The sequence below is a fragment of the Ascidia mentula genome, chromosome 9 (assembly GCF_947561715.1).
Source record: "Ascidia mentula chromosome 9, kaAscMent1.1, whole genome shotgun sequence".
Classification (NCBI taxonomy): Eukaryota; Metazoa; Chordata; class Ascidiacea; order Phlebobranchia; family Ascidiidae; genus Ascidia; species Ascidia mentula.
This window is the reverse complement of record NC_138574.1, coordinates 1,336,041-1,357,285: the sequence shown is the minus strand read 5'-3', so window position 1 is coordinate 1,357,285 and position 21,245 is coordinate 1,336,041. Positions and strand designations below refer to the sequence as shown.

Sequence of the window (21,245 nt, the reverse complement as noted above, 5' to 3'; positions counted from 1 at the left end):
GCCTGACCCATATACCAAGAAGAAAAACTTGATCGAGATTCGAGACCAGGATATCCTGGGTAGTGGAAAAAACAAACTATCTTACCATCAGCGCAAGGTACAGCTGAACAACCGACTTCATCAGAGTTATCCCCACAATTATCGTAGTGGTTGCACCTCCAAGTTCCGGGAATGCATCTGTAACAAACGTAAGCTGTAACTTTAACAATATTAGAACTAAACCAACTATGCAGAACACAATGTCACAGTGCGACCTTCCTAGTTCTACACACAACATCATTTATAAGTAAAATAAAACCATGCTGGAATTGTTAGACAGACATGGTTTTCTTGCAACCTTAATTCTAAGGTGACCAATTAAAATCGATCACCTCCCAGATAGACTTGCTGCGATCTTACGACAGAGCATAATTCTCCGTGCCACTTTTTATTTTTTAACCGTTTTTTTTACGCAAAATTAATGCGATTAGATTCGATTTCGATACAAACACAATTTCAGTTCGGGTAAACCCCTTGGGCGAGAACTTACTTCTGGTTCTGGCATTTAAATTCACTTTCCGTACAAGACCGAGGTGGACAATTAGATTCATCCGAGTTATCACCGCAATCGTCCCACCCATCACACTTCCATCTCAATGGAATACATTGATGGTTGTTGCAACGGAACTCACCAGTTCTGTAGACAGATTGTTTCACCAATTAATTAGAGCAGTTTGTAATGCAACGCTTAAATTGAAGCAATACTGAATAAGTATTGAAAAAAATATTAAACGATCTTGCAAAAGGAATTTCTGTGCATGTTGTGAAACGCTCTACGACAATGTAACTTTTATTGTTTGTGAATAAAAAAAAGTAATTTGTTTTTCCACTGCATTTGCTGAACCTCCATAATTAATTTAAAGAATATAGAAAAGTTTCAGACAACAACGCAAATAACTTCAAAACCTGGCAAAATAATATGGAGTCATTTGTTACATGTGTTGGGAGAGGCACATTAAGTGTACTATTTAACTTATTTAACATTTTCTTTGTAACACATAACCTGTTTCAGCAAACAATACAAACAGGTTATGAAAGTTGTATGTTTGGTTGATGCACATTAAGTTAACCTACTTTTTACCACAAACCAAAGTGTGAAGATTAACTCACGGATGGCAAGTACGTTCAGGACATCCCTCTTCGTCGCTGTTATCGTAACAATCGTCATTTCCGTTACAAACCGCCCATTCTGGAATGCAACTGTGAAAAAAAAACGGTTGTTTTTTGGTTTGTATTTTCAGAATCTCCTGTTGTCTTTATGGCCAACAAAGACTTAGTTACAGATTTTTTGGGGATTATTTACAGGAGTTGTTTCGGGATGGTGGGAGCTTGTGTGAAGTACTATTTTAAACAAAATTACAACTTCACCAATGAACACCCAACATACAGACGCTTATTGTATTGTGCGTATTTTTTTACACAATTTACAATGAAATACATCAGTGGCTATCAACCTGGGGTTTCCCATTGTATGTTTCACAAGCAATGACAGCAGTCGCCCAATTAAAATTTATGCACATTTTGTTCTCATTTTTCTAGATTTATTCAAAAAAATGTTGGGTTTTAAACTTGGTGTGCAATACCACATTTGAGTAAAAGAAATGTACAACTTGTTTTGTCATGAGAACTTTAATTAAAGTTTAGGTGGTGCTCTACAGGCTTGACATGAGAGGTCATTAACTGCAAAAATGTTGGGAGCCACTGCAATACATAAAACTACGCACACTTTCAATGGTAGATTTAGTAGCAAGTTTGGTATAATAATACGTTCTGAAAAAATAGTTACCGGTAGCTGTTTTTACATGAAAACTCGCGGTCCGCGTCGCAGGTTCGTTGGACTAAAAACATAATAAACTGCAGTTAACAGTACTAGTTCCGTATTATTATTATATACTGGTTTCTGTTTCGAGGTTGATTTACACGACTTGAAATAAACAATGACCAATCAGTAAGTGAATGAAGAATAGAATTTGCAACAAATTTGGTCAAAACAATAGAAATCTTACGACAAGTTTCTGTGGGCTCATCCGATTTGTCTCCACAATCGTCGTCAACGTCACAATACCAGTTAAGTGGAATGCAGTAACCGTTATTACATTGGAAGTGGAGTGGTGGACAGGTTCGGTCTCTGTAAGGGGAGTACAGCAAGTTGGTATATGGGTATTATAAACTATCAAGTGGATGAATTAAGCGGGATTTCACTCGTATTTGTAGTTAAATGAAAGGAAGTAAAACATATTTAACATTCTCAGTGTTTGTCACCAATATCACGTGTTCACCATAGAATAAACAAGCACAAGTTGGTCGAAATTCACAAATAACACCCTAAAAACTTGCACAAAATTTAACAAGTTGCAAGTGGTGGGTTGAGATATAAGCGATGGGTAGTGTTTTTACCTGTAGTTAAGTTGACTTACTTGCAAAGTTCGACTGCTTCGTCGCTGTTGTCACCGCAGTCGTTGAGTCCGTTACATGTCTTCTCGTTGTTCACACACTTCCCGTTGTCACATTTAAACTGGTAATCGAAACAATCTTCCGCTGTTGAAACAAACGTACGTCCATACAAACTATTGGGTTTGCAGGCATTGCAGCTTAGATGGATCAGACACTTTTTTCTGTCAAGAAAATGATCTAGCACCGACTTGTCAGGAAAAAGTGGCGGATCTAGCTAGGCTCAAATGCCTTGACAGTGAAGCCTGTAAACCTGATCTCGATACGATAGCTGTAATCGCCAAGCAAGGACCTGCGCAGTGGGGAGATCTTGCAATTACATGAAACATTTAATACAAACTAAATATGGAGTTGACGTCTCAACCAGTTTTCAAAATACCCCGATCCGTTCGCGTTAAAACTTGCTTTAAGCTAGCTTATGAAAGCAACGTAGTGGAAAGGCTTAATAAAACTTTAACTTACGACAGTTTAGTTCGTCACTTCCGTCCGAACAATCATTGTCACCGTCACAATGGTACTCGGGTAGAACACACTCAAAGTTGTGACATTGTAACATTCCAGGCTGGCAATGACGTGGAGCTGAAATAATAAAAACGTGTCAGTAACTATACGCATGGTACTGTAAGCTGCACAGACATCGCACAAACATCTGTGTTTTATTATTCAAAACGCGTTTTTCCGTGAAGACACATTTCCACGATACCATGAATTTTGTTTAAGAGCTTGTTATAGTCAAGATTTTGTTATATGTGAGTAAGTTATTGGGATGTCGGTTGTTATATCCAAGATTTGTTCCATTATTTTGTACGAAATTAAACATTTTCAATTTGTCAACCTTTCAATAGTATAAAACAGCACAAGATAGCAGAACACGAAAGTTAAGGATGTCGGGTTGGTAGTGAGGTCGGATAAACTCACAGAAAAACCAGAAAAGTGGAAAAACACAAATTAATGTAAAAACATACGACAAGTGTCTGGTTCGTCACTTCCATCCTCGCAATCCTCCACGCCGTCACACTGCCACAGCAGAGGGATGCATTCGTCACTAGAATCACATCTAAACTGGGACGACGTACAAGCCGGAAGACATCTGGTACAACAGTGTGGTGAAATTTCGTGTGTTTAGATAATATAAGTTTGGGTTTTAATATGTTAGCGAATGCAAACACTTAAAATCCAACACTGCAAAAATCCATTAGTCCACTTGAGGAAGTACACAAAGTAGAATGTATGTTTCACAGATTAAGATATTTCCTCAAATTTACCAATTTTTAACAAGCAAGTATGAAAAAACTTTACATTAAGGTAACCCGACCGCACTCAGCTTTTACCTGAACGATAACCCGAGATGGATGGAAACGAAGCCATCGGGACAGAGACAGTCGTTCGTATCTCCCCCCGCCCTCAACAAACACAAATGAGAACAACCTCCGTTATTTTCATTGCACGGATTCGTAACTACACAAGAAGGTTGAGAGTAATAAGGAAGGGGAATACCCCAAGCATGTTTTGAGCATATTTTAACATTTCGGTCAGGAACGTGAAATTGAAGTGAGCACCACACAAAGAGGTGTATTTCTATGTAAATTCAACCGAACGATCGTGCATATCGCGATACAGCCTGCCAGGGTACCTTGGTGCGAACTGATTCAAATTAGTTTAATATTCTTCCACACAAAGAGGTTAAGAGTAATAAAGAAGGGGACCCCCCAAACATGTTTTAGGAACACTTTTACCCACTTCAATTTCTACACAGGAGCGTAGAATTCAAGTTTTTAAACCACATAAATAACTTGACATTACAGAGAATTTCTTCAGCTACGCAACACCTGATAGATCATATTTTTGTTTGAGAGTTTTAAACAACAATATTTGCAGCGCTCACAAACTTGTGAATTATTTCAACAAACAAGCCCCGGTAGTTTATCCTACTTACGGTGCATATCCTGTCTGTACGGATGGACAACGTGGATATCAAACGGGCGGTGTGTGGTGTTAACCAACATCTGATAGTTGGATCCGTCCAACGCGTGAGCCTGCATTGCAAAAAGTTGGTAAAATCAAATGCAAATAAGAGTGCTAGTATAGGGCAATGCATATGTATATATATAGCCCTCCACGGCTACGTCACTCCACACAACCATACACATATTGATCCACAAACTATGCATCATATCGGAGTTTGTGATTAATACCCACCTTATATACAGCGAGCGAGTTCCAGTCAGTCCAGTACATGAAACTCTCAAAGAAAGTTATAGCGAACGCATGTGGAGGTGTGACGTCACCGAAGTGAACTCTCATCCTGTTGTTACCATCCACGTCCGAATATCTGATGGACGGAACATAATTATAAGTACCAACAGATTGGTTGGACTCTGCAATGGCCTCAGTTCTTCTTTTAAAGTCAGTAAAGGTTGGTAAAGAGTAGTTGTAATTAACTGACAAATTTTGCTATATCACAAACAAATAATTAAATAGTTGTAACTGCACCGATTGTTTCAAAGGATGTACATTTGTTATTTTTTTCATAGAGTTTCGGACAGGGCCACTGTTTGATGTAACAGGCCTCATCAGTGCAGCTATGATGTGACTTTAAATATTTTGTCAGCTAAATAGCCGGCAAGCATTCCACTTGTGGTAGACTTGTTATGTTGAATATACCAAAGAAATGCCACCAGAAAATATTGGAACTAATCAGACTTTCCAAAAAAATTTACCATTGTATATTGTGGGAAATTGACCCTGACGATTTATGAGATAAGTTTGACATCATAACTTACTCTATGACGTCAACGTGTGCGTCAGCCCAGTACACTCTTTCTGTGACGTAATCGATAGTAAGACCGTTGGGCCAACTGATTCCAGTGGTAATAATTGCTTTTGCATCGGCTCCGTTAAGGCCAGCTCTTGCTATGTAAGGTTGGATTGTGCTGTAGTCGGTCCAGAACACGAACCTGTGAAGTGTTTAATGTTTGAGGGAAATCTCGATATCGCACGATAAGTAGTTCTTTGGTTTGTACCTCCGTTACCAAGCAACCATCGAATAGTTATGAAACATCGTATTTTGTATCCAGGCGTATTATCTTATATTTTGAAACGAATCTCTATTTGCAGATAATTACATAAAGAACCAAACTTTTTATTAACCACGGGAATGTATGACCCGCTTGCCACTAAAATTAAGTGTTTTCAACAAATAAAATCGCTTTTAAATAAGTTCTTGATATATCAACATGAGTATTGTTAACACACAGCATTCACATTCTTCCTACCCTCTCTTAGGATGAACAGCAACAGCTCTGGGAGAATCGAAGCAATAAGTTCGGTTGGTGTCGATACAACCACTCAACAATGTCTTCTTGCTTGTTCCGTTAAGTTCCGACACGAACATGGAATCGAGGTTGGCGTCGACCTAACAAGATACCGGGGAATTTAGAAAAAGATCAATGAAAATTATCAGCTTGGATCGGGCGGCCTCTTCATATCCCATGCACTCGATTGCAAGCCTTCGCTTCCAAGTGCAAATCGGTTAGTGTTTTGCGCAAAATAAACATGATTCGTTTTAAATTAAAACTGGATTGATTCCAGGTTTGCCTTGGTATCTTATATTCAACCGAAGGTAACGTGCTACCGAGTTTCGATCCCGGGATTTCCTATTCTCCCCACACATGCACAAGGGGAAATCGTTGTGGTACGGGGGTAGAATGATGAATCGATCAACAGAATCAATCAAATATTTTAAGTTTTAATTTGAACAGCCAGAAAAAAGCATTACAGTTTGTCGCGTCGTAGCTTTTTAAACAGTATATTGTAAAGCTTCTATGCTTTCATAATTTTAAACAAATCTGATTTAATTATATTTAAACGTACGAAGACAAACATACCAGTGTCGTATATGAGTGTGTTGCTGTCTGTCAAAGAAACAGAATTGATAATAAAGCAACTTACCCAGTATAATTTGCGTGTCAGCCATTCAACAGCGAGACCTTCACCGTTGGGAATTTCCCGATTGAAAAGAACCTTTCGATCTGTGCCATCGAATTTGATGCTTCCAAGTTCGGCACGTCCAGGATCAGTCCAATAAAGCAATTGATCACTGGAAATGAATATGAAATTAATGCAAATATTACACTTGAAACATACATTCTGTACATAAATATTTTGCACCTAAACGTATTGGTTTCCGTTATGTTGAATATCTACCCTGCGGAAACGTTGCAGAGCCAAATCACAGCTTGCACGCCGCACAATGTACAGTTATATTATTCGTACTGACAAAGAATACAGATGTGGTTGAAACATCTTCTGTTGTTAATATTGTGTTACATCATGCAATTTGGGCTAAGGCGAGTGTAATCGTCCCTTACACAGACAAGAAGGAATAAGGTATTAGTGTTTTTTCATGAGTTTTTATCAATAATTGTACAACTTTTAACCCAACGGCTTCGATCCATTTTGTACCACAGTCTGTTGTTCTACTTTTAATTTTATATATAGCATATTGAAATATACCAACTAAATTGCTTGCCCGACAATCGCACAAACTTCAGTCAATAGCAGTTTTATCCACCATGTTTATTGCCAGTACAACAGACACCCAATCACTACTCACGTGTAATGGTAATCCATAGCTACCAGGTTACTGAAACCCTGGGCAACTGGTTCGTAGTCGTTCCCGTCTGTTGACAGTGTGCGGATGTAATACCTTCGAATTAACACAAGTTAGTTGGAAAAAATATTTGCTTTCATACCTATAGTAAAATATGTCCCTTTGTCAGTCATTTTTTTTTCTTTGGGACATCAATGTACTTGACCCTGGTCTTAATTGTCAACTGACAATGGTGCAGAGGAGCTTGTATGTGTTTAATACTAACTTTACATTAAGTACATCGGGTAATTCAACAAGCAGCAACCTGTTACTGAAGACAAGATAAGGATCAACGTTGGAATTCTGCCTGCATGTTTTTCCATCAGGTTCTCGAACGTATCCATTCCCACACTTACAGTAGTAAGAACCCTCTATGTTATCACACAGCTGTGAACAAACCCACGGGGTTTCCATGCATTCGTTGATGTCAGTGCAAGCGAAACCATCGTCCATCAATTTGTAACCTGTGTGTTAACGAAGGATTAGCTAAGTGGATTAGGTCCAATAGACCAGGTCCACGTATTGGTGGTTACAATATTGTATCAGGGCAAGCATAAAAAAGGCTTATCGAGTTAACTAAAGAATGTCAGATCAATGGCAGTATGCCAAAACAACTTGTGATACCAACTATTGAGTTACCTTCCCAACACATTTACACTGTATTTGAAAAAAAAACTAAACAATAATGTTAAAACAAGGTTAAATAGGAATCTTTGATGCGTTGTGCAAGCCGCAAGAAGTCACGTTGGAAAAGCTATGTCGTGTCCAAAACAAATCTATGTCAGAATTTTATTAAATTTTGGCGAAATTAACTTTTGGTCAAATTTGGCCAACACAGTCTCGTTGTAGAATTACAAATTTGTAGAAAAAAAACCCAATTATCAACATTTTTCATAAAACATTAGCTCGAATATAATGTATTTTTATTTTAACATACACCCTGTAGTGACAGCAACGTAGGTTACACTAACACAACATATAGCTCCCATGCCTACAGCACTAATTTTATCCAGCACCAGAACTTTAAAAGTAATTTACATTCAAAACTAAGTACATACCATCGTTACATTCGCAGTAATAACTTGTTGGAGTATCAACACACAGTTGTCCACACTGGTTGGTTTGAGGATTCGCACATTCGTTGAATCCACATCCGATCTCATCCGTTTCATCATCGCAATCCGAATCACCATCGCAAACCAAACTCGAATCAATGCAGTCTCCGTTGTTGCATTTAAACTGACCGGACGGACAGGTTGGGGGTCCGGAGTCTTTAAGAAGGTTAAGATTTATTCCCATAATAATACGGCAAAATATTTGAAGTCACTGCGACGTAAAGCAATTTACTTCCTACACTGGATAACTAACATATGGCCGTATATGCATCAAAATGTTATCGTCCAATTTCCGTGATATGTTTTACATCAAAATTGCTTGAAACATGTGTCTGTTTCCTTGAGAAACATCTTAATAGGGGCTGACACAAACCGTGAAAACTATCCTTACGCTCTCTTTATATTAGTTATTGGCATTCAATGTGCACCTACATTTTAAGTGAGCTGAATACAAGGCCACTTATTCGACCAATCAGGTTTCACCAGTGCAGCATCTTGCCGACCAAATGGCCAGACACAGACTTACACTTGGATTAGTCACCAAGCTGCACTGACAAGCACCATCGAAACATTTGCCCTGTCTGCAGCCCAACTAAAACATATTACTGGCTCTATTACTTATGCACATTTGTATAAGTTTCGAGACTTGCGGCCACCACTTACCACAAATATCATCGGTTTCATCACTTCCATCACCGCAATCATCCCAACCATCGCATGTGTACCAGTTATATATACATCGACCGTTACCGCATGTAAACTCATATGAATAACACGACTTGTAAGATGAACAAGAGTCTTCGTCGCTCCAATCCCCGCAGTCATTCGTGTGGTCGCACCTTAAGCGTTTTGCAAAGAATTACTGTCTCAAGTAATCGAATTATACTGTAGGTCTCATGCCACAATATAATTGCATTTTAATAAGAACAATATAGCTGCTGTAAAATTCATTTGCAATTTATTCGATTATTCCTACATTCATTCTCAATCGGAACGTCCGCCAAGGGAATTTTGCAGCAGCTATGTAGACTACGTGGCTTTTTTAATGGTGCCAGTATACCAGTTAAATATTCGAAAATCACGGGGTTACTATGTTGTTTTTTTTTAAAAAATGAGCTTTCGTGAGATTGGCCAAACCAATCAACTAATCAGTTTCAAACGTTTGGCGAATCCAATGGTAAACGAAACACACCACCACAGGTTGACTGATGATGCAAATAGGCGAAATTAAACCACTGTCAACAGCTGCACTGATGAGACCTTACAGGTCGAAACAGTACGTGTACACCCTGTCTGCAGCTCTTTAAACTATTGTTTCTTTAATAAAAACACGAAGGTGTCATTGAAGCTGGTCGTCTGTCAATCTTCGGGGTATTTTGAGAAGGTTTTGACGTTTCAGATAAAATCCTCATCAAAACTTACTGATAAAAACTGTTGATGCAAACTCCATTATCACACGCGAACTTGCTTGAACTACAACTGGTAGGTTCGCACTCAGGTTGTCGTTCGTCCTCTGCATCTGGACAGTCAGGATCCCCATCACACACCCAGCTTAGGTAAATACACCTGAAAAAACACATTTCCTAAAATTTGAGTTTCTATTTGAACGCAGGCGAAATCGGTTTTCAAACTTCTGATGATTTTAACAATATTCAAAGTTTAATATCGTCAGGATGACGGTCTGTATAAGATGCGTTCAACGATAGTTACCAGACACACATATGCGAATATATACGTCTATCACTTTCCCTTAACAATTTACACCCTACCTGTAATATCCAGGTTTCGCTGCTTGACAAGTAAATTTGTCGGGTCCGCACGTAGAAGTCGCACAATCGTGTCTGTCATCTTCGTCCGAATTATCCCCACAGTTATTTGCTCCGTTGCATATCTAGGGAGGGATTTAATCAATAAAACAATGATTTTATTCCAAAAAATACCAGTCTAGGAGTAAATTAATTCAATCACAACCCTAAAAATTGCAATAAATTGATTCTGGAGCTATTTTTACGAAATTTAATGCCAACATCCCAAGACCAAATACAGTTGTCGGTTGAAGATCTATACGTCTGTAAATATTTCTAATGTAATAAAGCAGTTTCTTAATCTTTCAAGGCCAAAGTTATACGCAGCAAAATGTCGAAATATACTGGCACAGTTTTATTACACAGACGATGGCATAAGTGTTTAAGAATGAAATAAAACACGTTAATGTTTACAACGATATGTCCAGAATATTTGTTCACAGCTTTTGAATTGACTGAATATTATGCTTGAAATCTCCAACAACAAGTTGAGTGCCATCGTAACTAGACTGGATTCGAAACTAAGTTGCAACAACACATTTTCCCTCACCCAATCGGAGTTGATGCAACGTCCGTTGTCACACTTGAATGCTCCTGGAGGACAAGTGACATCCGGGTGTGTACAAGATAAATCCGGTTCGTCATTTCCGCTCAGACAATCGTAACGACCATCGCAATACCAATAGTTCGGAATGCAAGCCCCACTCTCACATTGAAACTCATCTTCGTCGCAAACTCTATCCTCTGTATCGGAAAACATAAAGAAGATGTGGAATTTCATAGTTTTACTACGTTTAGTAGTTACGACGACGCCAACTAACGGCAGCTTATCGTTTACAGTGCCTTTTTTCTTCGACCGCCTTGCGCTTGTTTTTGTATCGCATTGTGTTTATTTACACCTGACGAAGCGAGGGAAAATCGCGAAAGCTTGTGTACTGTTTACAATGCAAAAGTCAGTCTTTTACAAAAGAGTGCCAATCAAGAGAATTTAGCTTGTACACATATACAGATTGATACGGCACGTTTAATAATTTAGTTATGTATTATCACAGCTCTCATTCAAATAGGCGAGCGAGGTTATGAAAAAAGTATCGTTGCATTTTAACCAAATTAAGCTTCTAAATCTACAATCACGTAATTGTTTAACATAGCTGCAGAGAAGGCCATTGTTTTGACCCAGCAAAAGCTGACAAGATCGCCACAAGTTGCTAAGCTGTGTATAGGCTAAAACAGTGGCCCTGTCTGCAGTCTACTTAAACAATATTGTCCCTACTGCTTTATACAGAATATTATTTACCGCACAATGAAGGTGACTCGTCGCTTCCATCATAACAATCTCTATCACCGTCACACAAATATCGTTTGTAGACACAAACTTTGGTCGCAGTGCATTGGAACTGGGAAGAATATTAAAGTGTCAACTCTTCCCTTATCGTAAAACACTGGATAACGTTAATTAGCATCACAAGTGTATCAGGGCCTTTCAAACTGGAGGTGGTGGACACAGATTCACTGTCACACAAAGTACAATATTTAGTCATATTACTATTGCTGTCAGGCATATTACAGTTTAAAATAGACTGATTTTCTGGCATAAAATTAACGTGCTTTATTCTTCCGACGTTTAGTCTGTCGTACAGCAAGACTTCAACAAGGTTTGGTACAATATTTAGTTGTACTATTTTATAAAGTAAGCCCCTCGTTACAGTTTTTAGTCGTTTCAACACAATTAACTGTTGCAATAAAATATCTATATTGTATTCTCAGATAGTCGAGTAATTTGAACTAGTAAACGGGTCACTAACCCCGACGTAATGTACAATGACCTTGGTAAATTCACAAAGTCATATTACAAGAATCTGTGTGCTTACGTAGTCGGGTCGACAGGTTGTATCGGTACAATCTTTCTCGTCAGAAACAATGCCGTCCCTGCAGTTGTCATATCCGTTACAAACTTGACTCTGGGGGAGACATCTTCCGTACAAACATGTGAACTCACCCGGACCACATGTGGGTGGATCTGCAAGGTCAATATCAAGTTCCAATTAAAGTGATGTGAAAAGTTTTGATATAAACTCCTATACGAATAGACTATTACGCTTGTAGTACAGATATACAAAGCAGGTAAATTGCATGGGCAGTTATAACAGCTTTCTCAGAAGGAAGTCCAACAGGTAATGGTTTTGCTGAAGTAAAAACCACATATTTTGACAAAGGTCTTGGGATTTAGAATTTATTGCAGAAGTTGTTGACAAAGGTGTTTTGAAACCAACCGAAAGCATGCATACGCATGTAAAACAAATACAAGTGCTGCGAATAGTGATCCCTTATCTAATTTCACAATCTCAGAACCAGGCTTAGGCTGTTTTAGTACAAAAAATAACCCACAGACATTTAAAACCACACAAACCCTGCTTACCGCAACCAAGTTCGTCCGAACCGTCCCCACAGTCGTCCTTCTTATCACATAGATATCGTATGTAGATGCACCTCCCATTTGGACAACGATGACGTGATGGTGGACACACGTGATCAGCTGGAAGCGTGAAGAAAGGTCATGAAATATAGCACTATGTGGAAGGTCATGTGTTATACGGGCATGCGGAAACCAACAATTGTACAGGAAAAAGTTCATTAAATATCACAACTTCGCGGACCAGTAAGGTAACGAATAAACAGTAGTGTTTATGACGTCTCATAATCACCGCGGCGCCATGGCTTAGTGGTAAAGCGCCTGTCTAGTAAACAGGAGATCCTGGGTTCGATCCCCAGTGGCGCCTGACGCCTCTATAGCTCAGGGGTTAGAGCACTGGTCTTGTAAACCAGGGGTCGTGAGTTCGATTCTCACTGGAGGCTTTCATTTTAAACCGAAATGACGAAGCAAAATACGATTTTCATAAGTTCACCTTTAGCATGTACCTGTATATGTTATGTGGGACATGTGAATAACCAACAATTGCAAAACTGTTTAGTGTGAAGGTTACATGTAATGCCTTTTCCTACGCAAACTGTATTATCATATTCCCTACTTTCTCACAAACAAACTTACCACAGACTCTGTCAGATTCGTCGACGCCGCCAACACAGTTCGCATATCCATTACAGACAGAAGACTGGCTTATACACGTTCCTGTGGGACAAGTGTATCTGTCACTGTTGCATCTATCCTGTCCTCTCTGTTAATATACAACATGTGTGATTATGATGTGGTATCGCTCTGAACCAGAAAGTATACAGTTAACCCTTCCCATGTACAACGCAACACTGGTATAAATTTTCACAAAGTTTACTGAGCTATGTTTAATAAAATATGTTTGTGATGTGCGAGTTCTGTCTGATTAAGCTTCAAATCGAAATATACAGAAATAAGTAACTTTCAGTGATTTTGCAGCATCTGGTGAAGCTCGCGAAACCTCGTGCGAATAAAGTTTTTTTTTACTGTGTCCAAAACAGTGCACCAGCAATTTCTGAATGTTACAGACCGGAGACTGGCACACCATCGAAGAAATTTGTAAATACGTGTCTTAAAATATTTTTAGTTCGTTTCCGTTTAGGTCCAAAATTTTGCGAAAAGTGTATGATGCTGGGCAAGACAACAACGAACAGAAGTTCAATAAACATCACAACATTGCGGACCAGTAAGGTAAAGAACAAACAGTAGTGTTTTTGTCATGTTGTTTGCATAGCGGCGCCATGGGTTAGTGGTAAAGCGCCTGTCTTGTGAACAGGAGAACGCGGGTTCGATCCCCAGTGGCGCCTGACGCCTCTATAGCTCAGGGGTTAGAGCACTGGTCTTGTAAACCAGGGGTCGTGAGTTCGATTCTCACTGGAGGCTTAATTTTTAAACCAAAACGACGGAGAAACAGATGAGTTCACCATCAGCACGTACCTGTGAACACCATTAAGTGAACCAATCTGTCCAGTGAACAAACCAATCGAAAAAGGATGGTCCTATATTTTTACTACGTTTAAAACTTACATCAAGAATACAATCTTTGTTGTTGTTGGCGAGATAATATTGGTTTCCATCCTCAGGGCAGCTGCATTCTGCCTTGTTATCGGGGCCGGCAATGCATATGTGGCTGCAACCTCCGTTGTATCTTCACAAATACATACGATACATTATATACTCGCTCAAGTGGTTTTGTAGACCAAACTGTGTGTGATTAAGTCCTGGTTGTGGCGAATGTTGCATGATAATCACGTAAAGCTTTTTTTCCAAAAAAAAACTTTTACATGCCGGACTGAAGTCAATATAACGGTGATCATTAACTGAAGCGCCAAAACAGAAAGTATAAAAAAAAACAATACATAAAATTGAATATATCTTCCTGAAATAAGTTTGTTTACATTTCTACTTTCAATAAGATACAACCTTTGCTGCATTGATTTCTATTTGTTGCTAATCTATTAACTTTATCACAATACATCTTTTCAAAAGCGTCTGACAGCGAATGTCTGCAAAACGTTACGTAAGCGAGAGAGAGAACAAAAAGGGAAAAGGTCGCGTAAATCCGAGTCGACAGAGTATACGAGAAAGGCACAGACGCCACAACCTTTAATTTGTGGTGATTTAATTTATACGTGATAAATTATAATACTCATATTAATTTACCCCCGCCCAAATAAGAATGAAATAAACGTTAGTTGTTATGCAAGTCCTGACTGCGTTGTCACCAATCAAAAAAACACTGTAATATACTTGCTTTGCTCAAGAAGCAAACAACCAGTACCAAGACCGAAAATATTCATACAATGCCCGCTTCAAACACAACAAAACATACATGGCATTAATGCATTATGTTCGCAAAAAAAATAAAAGCAACTTTTCTCCAAACAATCTAACAGCTGATGTAAAAACGTAAAAATCCCATCAACTCCATGTCCTTTAACTGCCACCACGATGGGTGACTTTATAATGAAGCATCAGCGATATATCATTAAAACTACTCAATATCTCATACCACGTAGAAAACCTGATCATGATTCGACGCCAGGGTTAACCTGGGTTGGTGATGATGTATCACTGAACTACTTAATAGCTTAACTAAAAAATACACCTATCACATGGATCATATCCACTGCAATCTCCCTGTTTCCTGGTAGAGAACCCGACCACGTCCATAGGTGAGGAACCGAGTTGATTTCTTATCATCGTGATCGAACCGCCATCAAGTTTGTTCGCTCTGTGATAAGAGAAAAAAAATGAGAATTAATCCAAGTTAACGATAAAAATAACACATTGAGATTGTTGAGCAAATGAGTGCAGGGGCGCCATGGCTTAGTGGTAAAGCGCCTGTCTAGTAAACAGGAGATCCTGGGTTCGATCCCCAGTGGCGCCTGACGCCTCTATGGCTCAGGGGTTAGAGCACTGGTCTTGTAAACCAGGGGTCGTGAGTTCGATTCTCACTGGAGGCTTCCTTTTAAACCGAACGAAGCAAAATACGAGTTTACCTTTACACACTCAACATATGTACCTGTAAACGCCTAAGGTGGCCCAATCTGTCCAGTAAACAAACTGGTCTAGGATCCCGATCGAAAAGGGATGGTCGTAACTCCGCAGCACCATCTGGCGGTTGGTTCCATCAAGGTTGCTTCTTTCAATGCGTTCATATCCACTTCAGACAAATCAAAATACTCTTATTTCAAAATATAAACACACAACAGACCACGCAGAACCGCATGAAAAGGCAAAGTAGAGCATATATTCAACCAACTGTGCCAATAGCATCAAATTATGAGATAATAGGGTGTGATGACAAGTCACAGCAAGAACTTCTACCCTTCTCTGACCCTTTGTTAACACTAAGTCCAAATACAGTGGTTAGTTATTATAAATTATCAATACTTTATCTGTGTTTAATCAAGTTTTGAGTTCTTGTCCATTTAAGTGCTTTTCAGATTGCGCAACGGTCATTGCCAACCTATGTACTCATTTTCGTAAATAACTATTGGGCGCATTGTTACATTTTATCAGGCTCTTAGATCAAAAAAGGTTTATTTTCAAAACTTACGGTTGTGCGTCGACCCAGTAAAGCATATCCTCATCAAAGTCTATGACGAGACCATTCGGCCAATAAAGATCTTGACCAATCAGAACGGTTTGTGCGTTGCCAGCCAACGTGGCGCGTTCGATCTTAGCGGGCGATGCCCAATCCGTCCAATACATGTAACCTGTGAGTTTGTGTAAGCTTTATAACATGTGGCAAAACCTTTAGAAATGTGGCGGTAATAGACCGAATGATATTTCACAGCCACTGCCTTTAAAAACTCAGTATAGGCTTGGTTGTATAAACTAAGCAAGCTCGTAAGTGGTTGTAAGTAAATTGTACAGAACCGTTAGAAATATTGGGGAAATCTGGTATCTACATCAAAAGTTACATATAGGCTTTATTTAGGAAGTTTATTTTTAATTCTGTGTTCTTTTCAATACAGTTAATGGTTAGGAACACAAATCACGTATTCCCTCATAATTCTGAGTGTAAAAAGACTGGCCCATATTGATATTAACACTGTCATGTTTAAAAACATGATGTCATAAGTTTTTAAACATGACAATGTTAATATCAATGAGGGCCAGTCTTTTTATACTCAGGTTTATGGTTAAATTTTATAATTTTACAGGGCCGCAAAAATAGTTTCGAAACTTCCGCAAGTGCAAGAGGTTAAGAGCCACCGAGCTATACCACACTGTGTGTTCAGATAACACATATGGTAATGTCACCAAACATATGTCTTACCTCTGCAAGCGTCAATCGCAATAGCCCGTGGGTTTCTCAGACCGGTTATAAGAGTAGTGACGTTGCTACCATCGACGTAGACAGACGATATTGTGTTGTAATAATTGTCGGTGTAGAAGAGTCTGTGATGTCTCCAGTCATAATCCATACCTGATGTATAACGAGTTTGTTAGAAAACATTTGATAAAACAATCCACAAGTTGATTAAGTTTTCCCTCATGATCAAAATATATAAAGAGGCCTGCTCAGTTGGTGGTTCCTGCCTGGCCATGCGATTGTATGAAACATTACTGCGTTTTCGTTTATCAACAAGGAAAACAAATTAAAGTATTAATAAACTAGTAAGTGGTGCTGGCTGATAAATAAAATATTTCATCGTCCTCTGGTCACCATTCTACTCACTACCTCTGTTATGTGAAGATGTTTTGCGGAATAAATCGATTCCTTAACGGTTCTAGATTTGTACCGAATCTTACCTTCAACATTTTGTAATCCCGTGCTCACGATATATGTGGGCGAGGGTCGGTTTGTGTTCAGAGGAATGTAACCGATCTTCGAATTAGCTCCTTGGTACTGAATATTAAACTGGTTGTTATCTTTTTGGAACAACGAAAATATAGGAAGCCAAACAAGGTGACTGTTGAGAGTTGGATTTCTATGAATCGCCTGTGTAGTCTCTATGGCTGACAGAGACTCAGTAACGGATTAGCACGAAATATGATAAATAATCCTTAATCGTCCGTTTGTTTAAAGTTTCTACGACATATAAATTTCGAATGTGTTTGCAGGCATCATCGGTATGGCTTATTCACATAGAATTAAGGTGACTGTTGTTCAAAATATCATTTCATATCATATCATGCGTAACTGACCGTGGCAAAGTAACAACGTTGATCTTCCAAGTCATAGGTGAGTGTAATAGGATAAGTTACAGATACAGATTGGAAAGGTTGGGAGTGATCGTCAGGGTCGATATGAGCTGATTCGATCGTCCTTTGTGTGGAATATATTATGTAGTCCGATGCAACTGCGTGATTATGAACAAAACTTAATTGAATATATGAGCTGTAGGCAGTGCACGATATATCGACCTATAAGGTCTCATCACTTAAAAAAATATGCAACATATCAACTTATATTTAATTTACTTTGAGAGGAATTCTGTTGTAACTATATGTAGGATTCCTTCGTTTCATTAAATTATTATTTTTACCATCGCACGAAACTCCGTTAGTTCCAAGAATCCCCAACGCACAACCGCATTTCTTTGAATTATCCGGCATAGCGTAACACAGTTGGTCGCAACCACCATTGTTACTCAAACATGGGTTGGTCTGAAAAATACAAGTAATCAAGTTGTGACGTATTCCTACATCACGGATATTCTGGTGGCTGAATGGACGGAGTGGGTTCGAATCCCACGCCTGGTGCGCTTTTTAACACAACTGCTTTAATAGGATTATATTTGAATAAGCAGACGAAGAAAACGATGATGCTTTTGCAGGGAAATGTATTATTCTGATAAACAACAGCTGAGCTGTTTTTGTACTTTGTACAGGAATACTGATAGGTTTATTACTTTCTACTGCTTTGTACAGTAAATGATTTTTTGTTTATGTTCATGTGAGACTACCTGTGGATCGTCGGGTTGAACGGACGCATCGTAAATCACCATTCCTTCCAATTTATCGAGCTCTCCTCTCAACTTTTCAGGTTCATCTTGGTTCGATGGATCTTTACTGGCGCGATACAACTATAATATAACATACATGTTTCTAATTGTTCTTTTTTTCAGGGTTCCGCGGTTAGACCAGAGACAGTGTTAAGTTGTCCATGGTTAGATCATATCTCTCTGAACCATTGAGAACAGAAAATTTAGATATATTTCATAAACATATAGATCACATTCGACTACGGAGGCATTTTGTGTCCAGTGTAACAAGTTAAATATACTTTGTCCTAACCATGGACAACTTAACACTGTCTCTGGTCTAACCGCGGAACCCAGAAAAAAAGAACATAAAAATATACCCTCGACAAATCAAACACGTTTATGATCACAGTAAATTATTGTCTCGGGTCAGAACAAGTATACAAGTTCACTAATGAGTCCGATTCTTACCGCCTTCAGATTGTAATCGACCCAGTAAATATAACCCTGGTAAATTGCAACGTCATATGGAGTCGGGTAGTTTCGACCAGATCTGATGGTTATTCTGTTGCTCCCATCCCAACCCATCTGTATTAAGAGGAGATTACGTTTAATCGTATCATTGTGTTATGACTTGGTCGTTTCTTGCTGAGTTCGGTTTGAGATCTTAATTGGAAAATTCATGCACTACCCTTACTTTTATATTGTGTGAAAAGTTTGAAATCATACAGGCTATGACATCATAATGGGCACAAAAATGGTGTGTAACGCGTAGTGCACCATGTTGTATAATTTAAATTTCAGAATACGATTTAGACAAATAGATATTACAAAATAATAACTTCGCTTTTTGGCTTTACCGATATCAGTGACATAATACGCATCTCATACCCCGCTTTTCTGCCTATTATGACACCCCATATACCCACCCTTTGTATAGACGAGGCCTTGTCGTCAACCCAGTACAAATCATGGTTGCTGTAATCTATAACGAGACCACGTGGTGTTGCCAGTCCTGACGTGGCAAGCACTGTACGGTTGCTACCATCCAGTAACGCTCTCTCTATCTTTGGTGCTTGACCGGAATCAGTCCAGTACAAGAATCTGTAGAAGGGAGAATTCAAGAAGGTTTTCAAGGTCAAGGCAAAGTCACATGTTCTATGGGTTATTTATTTTTGTTACAGAATATATTCGAAATCAACGATTGGGTTCACAGGTTTTATGCAACAAGCATGAAATGAGGAAATGGGAAAGAGAGCAATTCCACCAACTTAACAAAACGCAGAAAGCAAAACATAAATCTCCACAATTTTGTGTTTTAATATTAAGGGTACTTAGTGTCACCGCTGGGTGACCGCAATGTAACACCGGTCAAAAAAAATGAACGCAAGTGGAGTGTGAAGCGGTTTACCTCTTTATAGGATTAACAACGATAGTTCTTGGCGAGTCTTCAGTGGTTTTTAGTAGAATAACGCGATACGATCCATCGATTCTCGCCACCTCCAAATACGTTACGTCCGAGAAGGCGTTGGTAATGTAAAAGTTTTCTACATAAAGTAATTCACGATTATTTATTGATCGCTCGAAGTTTAATGTATAGTCAACAGTATTTGTTTTGCACCAGGGTGTTTTTATGAAAATATTTTAGATAAATGGCTTATTTCAAAATAAATCTCCAGAGAAACGAAAAACGGCGACACACGTTTTTTTTGAGATCATGTCTTGCCCGATTTCAGCTATTTAAGTTTGCCGTGGGTTATTAATTACCGCAAAGAACACAATTTAATTATTTACGTATCGTAAGTACTTCCTAAAGTATATATTTCTCGAATTTAGGGCATCGGGGCCCAACAGTAACCTTTCACCATGAGTAACTTACCTGCGATCCAGTCGACCGCAAAACCGGTAATTCCCCCATCTCCGATACCGCCATACAGCAGAGTTCTGTAACCTTGACCTGGAGATTTGTAAGCGAAGATCGCGTTTAAAAACATTCCGTAATATCCGTTCGAACTTCCGCCCGGGTAGAAGTTGCTCCACAACACGTAACCGGAAGTGACGTCGACGCCAAGATCGGTGATATTTTGCCCTGTGGGTAAAAAACAAGATTTTTATCATGGGTGCTCGACTCGATCTCCACAACCTTCGTGGTTTCACCGGCACCGATGACATTGCATTCCTCGTCATATAAAATTCATAAAAATTTTTATTTGAATTTAAAACGAATGAATTAAAATTAAATGTACAACATCTCGTATTTAACGAAATTCGTTCGATGTTTTACACAAACGAGGTTGAAGTTAACAATGGACGCAAGCTTAACAACATTTATCCCGACATCACGTGAGTACAATGCAAACACTTGAACACAAAATAGCAAGGATTTGGGGTAAATATTAAGCAATATTTGTATGAAAGTGAAAAACCAGCAACGAAAAAATTAAACGAAAAAACGTAAATATCGCCCATCGAATTAAGTTAACAGCCGAAGAACACCAACTTACATCCAGTGAGTGGTGGCATCGTTTCCATGTGAGAATTGGGATCTGGCGAAAATCCACGTAATGATTGTTCGGTTGCCACGACAACGTAAGTGTCGTACGGAGCACAAGTCATCAGATCGTCGTTCAACTGTACGGAATAAACAGTTTGAATAAAAAACATATGATTGGCTCCAGAAGTAATGCCATGCTTACGCATAGCAAGTGAACCTTATGATTGGCTCCACTCTGCTTATCATCCAACTCTACTTAGGATAACAATCAACATTAAGATATGCAAAGATTTCAACAA

The 21,245-nt window shown here is 38.8% G+C and overlaps 1 protein-coding gene and 6 non-coding genes across 7 annotated transcripts in view; 6 read left to right on the top strand and 1 right to left on the bottom strand.

Moving 5' to 3' along the window:
• LOC145913762 (low-density lipoprotein receptor-related protein 2-like) overlaps positions 1-21,245 on the bottom strand; it is a 70,051-nt gene that overhangs the window by 9,645 nt on the left and 39,161 nt on the right. The window contains exons 45-84 of the mRNA XM_083001515.1: positions 20,957-21,083; positions 20,332-20,541; positions 19,864-19,999; positions 19,382-19,556; positions 18,924-19,040; positions 18,435-18,554; positions 18,015-18,135; positions 17,674-17,828; positions 17,278-17,374; positions 16,802-16,951; positions 16,076-16,235; positions 15,539-15,679; positions 15,122-15,247; positions 14,041-14,161; positions 13,111-13,237; positions 12,481-12,597; positions 11,933-12,081; positions 11,359-11,458; positions 10,612-10,805; positions 10,026-10,147; positions 9,679-9,822; positions 8,920-9,095; positions 8,200-8,412; positions 7,407-7,605; positions 7,106-7,198; positions 6,442-6,589; positions 5,766-5,905; positions 5,274-5,447; positions 4,690-4,822; positions 4,427-4,526; positions 3,822-3,948; positions 3,456-3,580; positions 2,949-3,069; positions 2,757-2,761; positions 2,457-2,571; positions 2,046-2,167; positions 1,826-1,877; positions 1,150-1,239; positions 530-676; positions 86-177 (exon numbers count right to left, since the gene is read on the bottom strand). Coding sequence (XP_082857641.1) covers positions 86-177; positions 530-676; positions 1,150-1,239; positions 1,826-1,877; positions 2,046-2,167; positions 2,457-2,571; positions 2,757-2,761; positions 2,949-3,069; positions 3,456-3,580; positions 3,822-3,948; positions 4,427-4,526; positions 4,690-4,822; positions 5,274-5,447; positions 5,766-5,905; positions 6,442-6,589; positions 7,106-7,198; positions 7,407-7,605; positions 8,200-8,412; positions 8,920-9,095; positions 9,679-9,822; positions 10,026-10,147; positions 10,612-10,805; positions 11,359-11,458; positions 11,933-12,081; positions 12,481-12,597; positions 13,111-13,237; positions 14,041-14,161; positions 15,122-15,247; positions 15,539-15,679; positions 16,076-16,235; positions 16,802-16,951; positions 17,278-17,374; positions 17,674-17,828; positions 18,015-18,135; positions 18,435-18,554; positions 18,924-19,040; positions 19,382-19,556; positions 19,864-19,999; positions 20,332-20,541; positions 20,957-21,083 — 5,281 coding nt within the window. The remainder of the gene's footprint in view (positions 1-85; positions 178-529; positions 677-1,149; positions 1,240-1,825; positions 1,878-2,045; positions 2,168-2,456; positions 2,572-2,756; positions 2,762-2,948; positions 3,070-3,455; positions 3,581-3,821; positions 3,949-4,426; positions 4,527-4,689; positions 4,823-5,273; positions 5,448-5,765; positions 5,906-6,441; positions 6,590-7,105; positions 7,199-7,406; positions 7,606-8,199; positions 8,413-8,919; positions 9,096-9,678; positions 9,823-10,025; positions 10,148-10,611; positions 10,806-11,358; positions 11,459-11,932; positions 12,082-12,480; positions 12,598-13,110; positions 13,238-14,040; positions 14,162-15,121; positions 15,248-15,538; positions 15,680-16,075; positions 16,236-16,801; positions 16,952-17,277; positions 17,375-17,673; positions 17,829-18,014; positions 18,136-18,434; positions 18,555-18,923; positions 19,041-19,381; positions 19,557-19,863; positions 20,000-20,331; positions 20,542-20,956; positions 21,084-21,245) is intronic.
• On the top strand, positions 12,770-12,841 carry Trnat-agu (transfer RNA threonine (anticodon AGU)). Its single transcript has one exon. It is a non-coding gene; the product is annotated as a tRNA-Thr (tRNA).
• Positions 12,845-12,917, top strand: Trnat-ugu (transfer RNA threonine (anticodon UGU)). The gene has a single exon. It is a non-coding gene; the product is annotated as a tRNA-Thr (tRNA).
• Trnat-ugu (transfer RNA threonine (anticodon UGU)) lies at positions 13,749-13,820 on the top strand. Its single transcript has one exon. It is a non-coding gene; the product is annotated as a tRNA-Thr (tRNA).
• Positions 13,824-13,896, top strand: Trnat-ugu (transfer RNA threonine (anticodon UGU)). The gene has a single exon. It is a non-coding gene; the product is annotated as a tRNA-Thr (tRNA).
• On the top strand, positions 15,332-15,403 carry Trnat-agu (transfer RNA threonine (anticodon AGU)). The gene has a single exon. It is a non-coding gene; the product is annotated as a tRNA-Thr (tRNA).
• On the top strand, positions 15,407-15,479 carry Trnat-ugu (transfer RNA threonine (anticodon UGU)). Its single transcript has one exon. It is a non-coding gene; the product is annotated as a tRNA-Thr (tRNA).